Source organism: Tenrec ecaudatus, chromosome 8 (assembly GCF_050624435.1).
Source record: "Tenrec ecaudatus isolate mTenEca1 chromosome 8, mTenEca1.hap1, whole genome shotgun sequence".
Lineage (NCBI taxonomy): Eukaryota > Metazoa > Chordata > Mammalia > Afrosoricida > Tenrecidae > Tenrec > Tenrec ecaudatus.
The window spans coordinates 79,708,706-79,721,911 of record NC_134537.1 but is presented as its reverse complement, the minus strand read 5'-3'; the positions used below and the strand labels follow the sequence as shown (position 1 = coordinate 79,721,911).

Genomic DNA, 13,206 nt, shown 5'->3' with positions numbered 1-13,206 from the left:
CTGATCAAAGCAGTTACTGAGACTATGTACCTGTGGTAAAAATGTTTCAATTACTCAAATGAAAGTCTGAAACTCTGCTTAAAATCATCTTCAAAGTACTAATACTTACGGGACTTTTAGCAACTAAAATTGTCTTTAAGATCAATTAAATTGATTATGTAAAAATATGAGAAAATTAAGTTTTTGTAACTTGTGGCTGGACAATGAATAAGGAAGACAGACAGGAGAAGAGTTGATATACCACGATTTGTGGTGGTGCCGGCAAAGACTATGACTATAGGATGGACAGTCAAAAGAACAAGCACACCTGTCTGGGGAGAGGACAGCCAGCGTGCCCCTTTGAAGCCAGGGTGGCGGGACTTTGTCTCACACACTTTGGAAAGCCATCGTGCTTGGTAAAGCAGAGTCAGTGAAAAGGAGGAAGACCCTCAGTAAGATGACCTGACCCAGTGAGCGTACCAATGGGTTCAAGCCTAAGACCACGTGTGGTAAGGACACAGGAGCAGGCAGTGTTTCACTCTGTTGTATGTGTAGGCTTGCCATGAGTCAAAACTGATTGGATGGTACCTCACAACAATAAATTGCAAGCCGCGTGATAAACCTAATTTCTCAATTCTAATACTCCCTTTATCCTGGGCCTTTGTTGCCCTCTTGATCCCTGCAACACTGGGAAACTGGTGGATTGCCTTTAGGCCAGAGTCAAACATCCTCAAACTTTTAAAATAAGGCTGTACTTTAGTTTAGCTTTTATTTAGAGTCAAATCAAAAACCTAGAATTTCTGGCTGGAAGAAACTAGGTAAAGAGAATATCATGTAAAGTAAACTAAATTTCTAGCTCAAACTTGTTTACAGAGACAATGTACAGCAAACTATTACATGGCAAAATGGCAACATGAGCGTTTTCTTTTTCCATCCCGTAACATTTTTCCAACGTCCAAAATGTGTGCATTACGGAAGCCTTTTGGATAAAGTTTGCAAAATCAGTCATTCCTTGTGTTGATAGTATCAAAGGTCTTGTCCACTGCAAGATTATAAACTTATCTGACATTTTCTTAAACTGATTTTCAAGTTTAATGTTGTTTAAATCCTTAATCCTTTTTAAGTTTATTTATATAAGGTAGAAATCTATGTTTCCCCCAATTGGGCAGTCAACTGCCCCAATATCATTCATGAAAGTTGTGCTTCTTTCTCTGCTCACAAATTAGAAACACCACCTCCACCACTAAACGGAAACAAACCCCACTGCTGCCAGGTTGATTCCCACCGGCAGCCACCCCATGCGTTTCCGCGTGCTCCAGGCGATTTTCATGGCTATGAGTTTGGAGAAGCTGATCAAGTCATTCTTCGGAGGCTCCTCTGAGTAGATTCAAATGGCCAGCCTTTCGGTTAGAAGATGAACATATAACCCTATGTACCACCCAGGGGCGTGTATTTATGTCCCAGAACCCTATCAACCTAGACTCTTTCCTCGGCTTTGCAGAATACCTGTGGGCTGGCTTCTCAGGAAGGGCAGAGCTACCTGGCCACTTCTCTAACGTCTCAGTGCTCTGCCCTCTCAAAGTTGTTTTGGCTGCTCAAACACCACTGCATTTCTCAGATTTCTTTGTCAAGTTTTCCCTCAAACAAGTCCCACTGGAATTCTTTTTACCAGAACTTCATCAAACTTACTCATCAAAATGAAAAAAATTATAAAAACGCTGTTTTTAAAATATTGAGATTCCTACCCAACAATAAGCGTAAGATACACAGCTTTTACATGCGTACAGACAGACAAATAAGTACATACAATTTTAATGTGACCGTGACCAGTATTCTGGCCTTATTGGTAAATCACTATTGTTCAATCACGAAACCTTAGGATTAGAAGGGTATCACAGATACCTTAGTCCAATAATCCTAGTTACGTTTAGGTCAGGCCTACTTAAGAAGACATTTTCAAAATTAAACAATTATTATTTCATATGTAACATAAACATTAAAGTATTATTTGTATCACATAAAAACCCAAGAAGTAATCTGTATTTATTAGATACCGCTATGAATGTAGAAATCCTTTTAAAATTAGATCTTTATGGGGCTCAAAGAAATAAGAAACCATACTGTATACACTTGAGATAGCTCCAACTATTTTTATATACTCATATCTCTAAAGTAAAGTTTTGTTATGGTATGGACTCCAGGGACAAAACTTCTTAAGATCAAATCTTTTCTTTCCCAAATAACCAAAGTAAATCCCTCCACTTTTAATTCTGACTCACAGTGACCCTGTATGAATGAGCAGAACTGCTCCACTGGGTTTCCAAGACTGCAGATCTTTATGGGAGCAGAATGCCAACATCTTTCTCCTGTGGAGTTGTGGGTGGGCTGAGTTCAAATTGCTGACCTTTCAATTAGCAGTCTGGCGTTCAAGCCACTCTGCTCCCAGGGCCCCTCCTTTCTAACTAGGCTTATATTTATGAAGAATACAAATCCAAGAACAATCTTCAAACAGATTATGATTGACACCTAGTTTTAAATGTGTTTCAACACCAACTATCCATGTGATCACCTGCCACGCTCGTCCAAATGCAACTGCTTGCCCCACTCCAGAATCGGAATCCTCTTCAGCAGGTCCAGCGGTGGTCTACCATTTCTCCTTATTAAAACTGCAGAGTAGATTCTACTCTTAGTCTAAAATGTTCAACATGAACACAAGTCCCATAATATACTATGGATCCCTCACATACGGGGGGCGGGGGGGGATCTAATAAAATATCGACTCTTCAGGAGCCCAGCGACATTTGCTGCTAATCAAACAAACAGTTGTTGTGTTACCGATATTATACTGAAGCCTAGAAATGGGAAAAAATACAAAAGCCAAGCTTTATGGCTGCTCACAAATTGATGGCCCTAGGATAAACCACCAGGTGCCTTTTCATTTGTATCCCTTTAAAGGTATCCATTTTCCCATCTCCCAAAATACAGGAAGCACCTGACTGCTCACTTAAAATGCCAAACCCTATCAAAAATGTAAGTACATTTCTCTTTTACCTTGTGCAATAGAAAGGTGCAAACACAGAGATAAAAATAAACAAACCCTAAGCAAGATTAACGATTTGACTGGGGCATCCAGATGTTTTTAAAGAACTGCTGCTTCTTGGCTGGACTGTCAACACATCAAACTCTCTCTAAAGGTAGCACAAAAGCAAAGAAAACACATACAGGGACAAAAACACCGACATGAGCAATTAAGCATGCAAACATTTGGTGAGTTTGAACTGCCATGCCTTCAGTCAGTAGCCAAGGGCTTAACCACTGCACCTCCAGGGCCCTCAAATGAACTGAGTGTGTTCCCAGTGACACACTCTCCAAGAAACTCACCTCACTTTCTAATAACACACTGCACTAAGCGGAAGCCTGGTGTGACTGACTACCTACTCGCCCTGGGAAAGCACCTGATAAAACAGCACAGAGGCTGTAACATGACTTCCATGTGAAGCTGCTAATGACGGCCCAGAAGGCAAAGAGCGGACCTACAGACAGACCAGGGCTCTGCAAAGGGAGGGCTCTGATATTAAATGCTCCACAGGCAACCAGGCTTCCACACTTCAATTCGGGGCCTGCCAAAAATATTCTGCTTACATTTTTCACGGTTATTAGGTGAACAAGATGTCACCTATTTACCTCTTGATGGGAAAAGGCATAACCTCTTAATAGCAGGAGAGATTAAATTTGCTCCAGTAAGGCTGATGCTTTTCCAAGCGAGAGCCACATAATTTTACATTGGAAAAAAAAAAAGCAAGTGAAAAGACAGGTATCCATGGTTTAATGAAATCCGTTTTGACAGTGTACAACTTCCCTGACACCTTTTCTTAGAAATGTGGCCGGAATCAAAAGATGTGATTCCCAGACCTCCACATCTAGCTTAACTCGGCACAGGAACCTGAAGTCGCAAATATGACTAAGCCAACAACTGTACCGCCAAAGACCGGCAACAAAAAGCTGAGACATATCTTCATCTACACTGACAAGTAATTGTTTCCAAAAAGATTAAAACAAGAAAAGCATAAAAGCCTTTCTCCAAAGCTTATACATATGAATGGCTGCAATACAAGCAACTGCCTAGCAGGCGTTCAAAGAGCAGACTTGCTCCTGGGGTAATTTCAAGCAAAACCAGCCTGCTGTGGAGAAAACAACAAAAAATATCTTCAGCATTTCTCTTGCAGTATGGCTGTGTTAAAATACATAACTGAGTTCCTATGTCTTTAAATACTTCAACTCTATGAAATATTTATGGATATATTCCAATCGTGAAAAAGACAAAGTTAAATTCATATTACAATCACAAGCATCTTAAAAAAAAACAGGAGACTGGAAAATGAAGATGACAGACGATAATACACTGCCTTATTTAAACAACTTTAACAACTATGTAAGTAGTCTTTAAAATGTACCTTTCTGTTGTTCCAAAATCTGTACTTCCACTTTGCCCAGATACAACCTGAGTTTAGGTGAAAGCGAGGAAAGCCTAAGCAATTTGGGAACTGAACTCCCAATTTCATGGTGCCCCATAAACTTAGTACTAATGGATGGCTAGGACAGATTCCGTTAAAAACAATTCCTGCAGGAGTTTCAATTGTCACCTTTATTGGCCCCACTTCTTAGGTGTCTAAGACAGGAAGACAGGTGACTTAAGTCTTCTTCAGTTGGATGACTAGTTATTAAATACAGACCATGCTACTTTACTAGCGTTCCTTTTGTCCCTCTCCCCCTTCATTTTTACACCTTACCAATTTGCAGAGACCCAAATTTTTTTTAAAAAGGTCTCCATGTAAAAAACAAAACATGCCTACCTCTGATTGAGGCTTGTATCTAAGTGCTTGGAGGTGTCTTTAGGTTTTCCAACTCAAAACATTTCTCAAAATCATATTTGAACCCACACTACAGTCATAATCGTTCATTGATCAGCCTTTTCTCTCTTGTATGCCCCTTCTTCCAAAGGACTTAAGTGCAAGAGGTTCCCTGCAGACAACTGCAGCCAGAAAGGTAAACAACTCCAGGAGGACAATCCCCAAGTCGATCTGCATGTAAATTCCGCAAGACAAAGTTCTTGCATTCATTTACATCATTTGACATAATTCAATCTCATGCTTTTCTGAACCGCTTGTGTTAAAGAATCTGGAATAAGATCTACATAAAATCATTCAGAAACCAGTGAACTTTACTCCCTAGTTCACTGTGGTACCTACAATCTCCTGTTCGGTGCAGACAGAAGTCTGGGCGAAATGTCTTCTCACAGAAGCAAACACCTTCCCTGTGTGATTTATCTTCAAGAGGGTTCCCCACTCCCCGCCCCCCTTGCAAACGCTCTTACCTACCACTCACTGTTCCACAATGCAGGGAGCTGACTTCATTTGGAGGGCAGGGATTCACCAAGGGGTTACAGGGCACATTTCCTAAGTTGAATCAGGTAAGGCAGGGCTCATGGCAAGAGCTCAGTGTGGTGGCAAGTGGTTTGGGAGGAAGGCAACGGCACTAGGGAAATTTACAAAAGGGGAAAGGGCTGCGGTCTGGCGTGACTCTCAATCACCGAGCACTGGCTGGCCGACCGAAAAACAGGGTTTCCGAATAGGTGTCCACGAGATCATTGATTCTCTGGCGGTGAGAGTTAAAAAACAAACGCTTACACCAGCCACAGGCTACATCGTTTTCCTTGTCACGGAGGAAAAGGTACTTCTCGTCGGGGCAAAAAGGAAAAAGAAAAAGTCCTTTTCCTTCCCGGGGGTAGCAGCTCGGAGGCATTTGCAGGGGATGGGATTGCAGGAAGGGGAGGGGGGGCGTGGGATAAAGGAGAACTCAAAGGAAAGGCAGCCAGGGTTTTTCCAGGGCCCCACACAGGCCACTGCAGAGGGAAACCAGGGGAAGATGCCTCCCGGGGGCACAAAACAGAGTGCAAACCGGATGGAGGAAAGGTTCCCCTCAGGACACGAGCCGGGGTGCAGGAAAAAAGCCCTAACGGTGGATTACCTGAGGCTGGGGGGGGGGGCGGTAGAAAGGGGGACAGCCAGAACGGAGAAAAACGAAACCCTACAGAGATGAGGCGGGCGAAGGTGGGGGGGGGGGGGGGGATGAGGCAGGGTCCGCTGCGCTCAGTGCGAACCCCAGAAGAAGCTAGACAAACAGCAGGACTCGGGCCTCCCCGGGCCAAAAGGCGTGGCCAGGGCGACAGCGCAACCCCAGCCTTCTTGAGACGCCCGGGGACGTGGAAGGCAAATCCATCCTTCCAGACCCCCGGGCACGACTCCTCTGTGGGGTGCACCGCAGCAGCCCCCCGAGGGCAGGGCGCTGACGGGCGGGCTCCAGCCGCGCCCGCGGGGCCCCTCCGCCCGGCCTGCGCGCCAGCCCCCCCCCGCCCCCGCCCCCACGCCCGCAGTGCTCTTACCTCCACACCTGCCCCATCTGCAGCAGGTGGATGACGGACTGCCAGATCCACACGGAGAGGCGGCACAGGCGCTGCGCCCCCGGCGTGGCCGAGCCCCCCGCGCCCGGCCCGCCGCGGCCCGCGCCGTGGCCGTAGCCGGCCCCCATCATGGGGGGCCCGCGGCTGCTGAGCCCCTCCACGGCGCCCAGTCCGCCGCCCGTGTAGTCCTGCACAAACCAGCGGAAGCTCAGGCTCTGCACCAGCAGCGACGGCACCAGCACGAAGAAGAGGGTCAGCCCGAAGCAGCCGTAGTCGCCCTTGCTGTAGTAGTCGAGGGCCAGCCACAGGTCGGTGCCCACGTCCCCGAAGAAGACCAGCAGCGCCAGCACGATCCACAGGCAGTCGAGCCACGGCCGCTCCACCTGCGGCGGCGGCGGGGCCCGCGCGGGCGAGGGCGTCGGTTGGTGGCGCCCGGCGGCGGCCGACGGCGGCTGCAGCGGCTGGTCCCCCCCGTCGGCGGCCGAGGCGGCGGCGCTGCGGCGCGGCTTCTTGCCCAGGAGGGAGCGCAGGCAGGCGGAGCGGCAGCCCCAGTAGCACGAGGAGGTGTTGCAGCAGTGGCAGATGTGGAGCGAGCTGCTCTCGCCCGGGTCGCTGCCGTCGCCGCCGCCGCCGCAGCCGCCTCCCCCGGGCTCCCCGTCCTCCTCGCCGCCGCTGCCCACCGCCTCGTCCAGGTTGTGCAGCTGGGCGAAGCCCACCCCCACGCCACCGCCATCGGATTTCGCCGCCATCTTGACTCTCTTCCCAGCTCCGGAGGTTGGGGGGGAGGGACGGGGAGGGGGGGAAAAGAAGGCAGGGAACGGGGAGGGGGGGAAACGAATGGAGAGGAAGGGGGGCGGGGAGGAAGCGGGGGAGCGAACGAACGAGGGGGGAGTGGGCCAGGGAACCCCCTCCGCTTCCGGGTAGCTGGCGTCACTTCCGGGCGAGCCCCCCAATCGCACGGCGCCCGCAGCTCCCCAGCCCTACCCTCCCGGCCAAGATGGCCGCCCTCCTGCGCCTCAGCTGCTGGGCGGGGGGCCGGGGGGTTCTCCCCGCCAGGGCTCCCCTTCCCCTCTTCCGTTGACCCCGAAACCCATCAGGTTGACCCCTCGGCGTTTCAGAATCCCGCTGGCCCGAGTGAAGTGGTCCAAGGTGATCCCTGGAGGGGGCAGTGCCAGAAGTTTTGGGGTCCCCTTCCTCAGCGTCGCAGCTCACAGCTTTCCTCTTGGAGTAACGCCCCCTAACACCCTCCCTGCCGCTGGCGGAGGGGCGGGACCTCTGAGGGAAGGGGCGGAGCTACTGCAAAGCAGGTGATTACGTGTCACTTCCGGAAGATAGGATGACCTCATTGTGTAGTTAGACAGCCCCCCTTCAAAATGGCTGTGTCTCACCTCTGGGGCTGTTTCTTTTATTTTACTCTTGTAATGTCTCTCTTATTCTTATCTTAATTGGAGGGTCTTTAAAAATCAGATGGCAATTTAGATTCCCATAAATAATTTATTAGTTCTCACTTGTATTTACATACCTCTCCTCTTTTTACTTTTCTTGACCCTCAGATTTTTAATCACTGACTTCATCTTTTGTAATAAAGTTTCCAGTATTACTTTAAGAAAAACCCAGGTAAATTCTAGCTAAAACTTAGCTTGATTATGTCATAAATGTTAGAGCAAAGATTGAACTGGCATATTGTGACCTTGAGTGTGTTTTTTTTTTTGGGGGGGGGCGTTGGGGTGGCTTTTGAAATACATTTCTACCAACTTAATTTTTAAGAATGCAATTTTTAAATTCTTTGACCTTAACCTGGACAGTTCAGAGTTCGCCAAGATTTAAACTATATCACTTGTTAAGTCTATTTAAATGAGCAAGGACTGGCATTTCGGAATTTCTTGTGGTGCTAAGGCTCTGTTAGCAAACATACCTTTAGATGAGTGAAAACATTATCAATGTGCTATATCATTAAAATAGGTGTAGGGTACACTCTTAAGCTTAGGTAACAAATTACAAAAGTGAAGCAGCACTGAATGGATTTGAATTATAATGATATACCAGGGAAAGTGTGTTTGAGACCAGAAAAGTAATTTTACAGTTATTAATTTTACTGATCAGGTAAAACAACATTTTAAAGTTAAAAGAGATTTTCTCAATGGATTTTCTAATTGAACTTCCTATGTGTCTCACATTTTTCTAACTCTGCCTCCTTTTCTCTCTTCAATAAAATCTTCTAATAATGCCAGTAACTTTCTCTGGACTATTGAGAAGAAAAATTAGATCATAGTTGAGGTGCCAGGGACAGAGGCCTTTGAAATTTTCAGTACTGGTATTTTGTTGTTTGTGATTATTTGACTGGGAGTGGCGAGCTAAACAGTGCCACCACATTGCTAGGACACACGTTTCATGAGTATATTTGCCAAGGTCAAATATATGGAGACCTTTGAGAGGATAACCAGAGAACACTTTACCCAGCCATTTCACGGAGTGGGATGTGGGGGAAGTAATTCTACATTTGGAAGTCAAGTCACCTAATGTTTTATTTTATTCCATACTATTGAATAAGCACTGTAATTCCTGTGGTAGTAAAACTTATAGCCAGCACATACAGACTATTTCTGCATATAGGTGAGAGTCTGTCTGTTTACTGAGTGTGACTTAATAGTTCTTAGAAAGGCAAAAACAAAGAACAGTTGGATTGCCAGATTTGAATCCCATTTCCAATAAAATCATAATGTGGCTGTGAGCAAGATAGTTAACTTCTTTAGTCATCAATTCCCTATTTGGTATAATAGGGAAGATAGCAGTACCTCCTATGAAAAAGTATCTAAGAGAATCGACCATGATTGTCCGTCTAAAGCTCATGGCATTTTGACCTGGTCAGATCAAAACAAAAAAATCTCAAACCCACTGGTGCTAGCACATAAATTCTGACTCATAGTGACCCTATTAACAAGGTACAACTTCCCATGGGTTCTCGAGACTGTAACTTTGCACAGGAGTAGAAAGCTTTGTCTTTCTCCTAGTGTCTTAATGACATTTTAAAAAACCAACTCACTGTTATCAGCCCAATTCTGACTCATAGTCGCAGTAGGACAGAGTAGAGCTGCCACTGCGAGTTTCTGAAACTGTAATTCTTTATTGGAGTAGAAAGGCCTGTTTTTTTCCTAAGGAGGAGCTGGTGGGTTTTAACTGCAGACCTTGGAGTAAGCAGGCCAATGAGTAACCACTAGACCACCAGTAAGGATTAAATAATTGGTAACTGCTACTTGTGTGCAACAGGGTTGCCTCCTTTCGCCATACTTATTCAATCTGCGTGCTAAGCAAAGAATGCCAGAAACTAGACTATATGAAGATGGATGCATCAGGATTGGAGGAAGACGCCTTAGCAACATGGACTATTCAGGTGACATATTGCTTGTTGAATGCAGAGAGGACTTGAAACACTTACTGGTAAAAGGCAAAGAAAACTGCTTTTAATAGGCATTACTAAAATCTCACCATAAAGCAAAAATCCTCACAACTGAGCCAATAAGTAACATCAAGATAAATGGGGAACACATGGAAGTTGTCAAAAATGTCATGCTACTTATGCACAACTAATGTCCTTGAAAGCAGCAGTCAAGGAACCAAAGGCAAATTGACCACAAAGAGCCACCTTACCAGGTTAAACAGCAAATATATCACCTTGAAGACTAGTGTGCACCTGAATCAAGTCGTGGTATTTCTAATTGTCTCTTATCTATGCAAAATATAGGCAATTAATTTGGAAAACTACAGAAGAATTGATACATTTCAATTATGATGTTGGTGAATAATATTGAATATACCATGAACTTTCCAAACAATCAACTCTGTCTTGGGAGAAGACAGCCTGAATGTTAAGACACTGCATCAGTATATCTCATTGATGGCTGTGTTAGACAGGGTTCTCTAGAGAGACAAACCAGATTGCTAGTAATTATATATAAGTATATTTATAAAGATAGATAATACAAGAAATGAACCGTTAAATTATATACAGATAGATAATACAAGAAATTAACAGTTAAATTATAAAGCAGTGAGACACTAGCAGTCCTTTAAGGCTTGAGAGTCACCAGTTGCCAGTCCCTTTCTGTTGAGAGAGCTGGGCTATATATATCCAGGCAGCAAACAGCAAGGCAGGTCCCCAACTGTCATCAACTGTGGGTCCCAGCTCCAGAGACGAACATTCCAATCGTGTGGGCTTAAAGGACCTCAACTTACAGCGACACGGTCCACAGGCTAGGCATCCCACAGGTAGTGTACCCCTTTAAACTGAGGCACAGAACAAGCAAGGTGAGGCTCACCGAGCCATTTATCCCTCTGCCCTTCAGTTAATCCTACTTGTGTTTATCGGCCAGGCTGGCACAATAAACTATCGCAATGGCCTTCCCCTTTTTTTTGTTGTCCTCTACTTTCCGAGCATGATATCCTTCTCTAGGGGTTGGTCTCTCAAGTAACGAGCCCAAAGTATGTGAGCCAAAACTGTGGGAGCAGATAAGATAGCTTCATCTTTCAACCTTGGAGTGGCTGGTGTATTTGAACTGCTGACTTTGTGGTTAGCAGTCCACTGTTTAACCAACAGCACCACCAGGACTCCTTTTGTTAATAGGTCAAAATTTCTAACACACCACAAGTAGAGGACAGTCACATCAGGTCACATCTTGGGGCTGATCACATCATCATATAACTGCCACACACTTCATTACACAACTACAAGCTACATCATTGTGTAACTGCCTAACCACTGAGAATCCTGGGTAATGTAAGCTGACACGCTTTTGAGAGGGGCAGAATTTGGCATTCATGGCAATTTACACGTTGGCCCCTAAAAATCCACAGCCTTGCCTTATGCAAAACATATTCACTCCATCATACACTTAATAAAAGAGCACATTTTAAGTGCTGCTAGGAAATAGATGCAATTAATTTGTGTTTTTAAATATATTTCCTCTAAGCCTGTGAAATGAGATACAAAAGCAGGCAGCAATGGAGTATTTATGATTCCTGTTTCTCTCTGCCCTGAAAGAACATTATCTAGTAGTGAAATTAGCTAAGTAAATTATATTCCTCCATAAGGTTGACCAAGGAGATTATGAATCAGAGTGTTTACAGAATTGAAGTTTCAAGTAGATTTGTAAGGCCCTCAGCTTTGTCAGGTGGTTTTAAGTTTACGTTTCAGCAAGCTTGTCACTTGGTCTTTGTGGGGAAGGGTGCATTATAGAACACAGGGATTTTAAAATTAAAATGCATTGCAATGAGAAATAAATCATGTAGACTCCTTGTAAAGTCCTCATACCTTTGGATTGTGAGCTGAATTGTATCTTGTCACTCAGAGTGCTGGAGCTAGTCCTGTTTGTTGTTTGAGGCCTGCACCTAGCATAATGCTGAACAAGAAACAAAGCACAGTGACATCTAGTTGCCCCCTGTGCTGCAGAGTAGAAGGGCTCTAGAGAGCTGTCTTTGCTGCAGTCAAGGTAGAAGCTGATTGCCAGGTGTTTCTTCTGAAGCACCAGAGGGTGAGTTTGCACTGCCAATCTTTAAGTTAACAGTCAAAAGCATGCCATATACACCGCATATAGTGGGCACTCAATAAATCTTGGTAAAATAAAGGAGCTACTTTTGCAGGAAACTCAATTTTACCCTGTTAAACCCTCTAAAAGCTCTATGCAGCAGGTTCTAAACCAGCGGTTCTCAACCTGTGGGTCGCGACCCCACTGGGAGGTCAAATGACCCTTTCACAGGAGGCACCCAATTCAGTAGCAAGATTACAGTTAAGAGGTAGCAACAAAATAATTTTATGGTTGGGGGGGTCAACACAACATGAGGAACTATATTAAAGGTGGAGACCCCTACCAGTGCTGAGATGCTTACATGCTCACTGATTCTGCTTTCCTCCTGCAGTCGGCATCATCGCATGTGTTTTGTGAGATTGAGGAGGACTCTGTGGATTGGTGCCAGACATATGGGTTATAGTTGGACTTGTGGGCTTGGGAAACCCTGGGTTGGGGTGTTGTCTTGATTTGCACTTAACCTTTATATAAAACTCTCTCTTATACATGAGTTTCTGTGGATTTCTTTCTCTAAAGTACCCAGACTAGCATAACCACTGTTCTAAACCTTCATGAAACTCACTGATAAATAACACACTCTGGAATTCAATGAATTACTGGGGTGGGGAGGAGGGGAGAGACTGAAAGGAAATGTGTTATACTCTGGGAACACACAGGACAGAAAGCTCACCTTTTCTGGGTGACTTGACCTTGGGATGAACATATGCTAAGAGGTAACTTTTATGAGCCTCTTAAGGAAACACTCGAAGCCTCGTAGGGACCTTTGTTTTTTGTGTGTTGGTTTCAAAAGAACAGTTTTTAAAAGATACCTGCTTTTGTTAGTCCAATCAGTTAAGAACTTAAGCTCCTGCTACACCTGTGCCTATTTGGTAAGCCAAATAACAAATTGTTGGATTTGCATATTAAAAATAGTAAGTAGATATCTTCTGTGAGTAAATTATGGCAGCTTCCATACTTAGAACTTATGACAAAAGTTGGCTATTGAGATGTATTTGAGTTTAAATTTCAAAGCACCTCCTTTGTGGAAGGCTATAGTTTACAGTGGCAACCATAATTCTGTTTTTTAATATTGACATAAATTCAACCCCCCATTTGAATTCTGTCTGCCCCTTAACCAGCAATGTGACAGCTTTGTCTTCCATCAGAGTGTACTTGAAAGTAGATTGCAACTCCCAAAAGGAGCCA

General features: G+C 44.8%; 1 protein-coding gene across 1 annotated transcript in view; it reads right to left on the bottom strand.

Moving 5' to 3' along the window:
- Window positions 1-7,685, bottom strand: part of XKR6 (XK related 6) — a 339,809-nt gene extending 332,124 nt beyond the window's left edge. Inside the window, exon 1 of the mRNA XM_075556437.1 lies at window positions 6,422-7,685. Within this exon, the coding sequence (XP_075412552.1) occupies window positions 6,422-7,188 (767 nt within the window). The 5' untranslated portion in view covers window positions 7,189-7,685. The remainder of the gene's footprint in view (window positions 1-6,421) is intronic.
- Window positions 7,686-13,206: the final 5,521 nt, after the last annotated feature.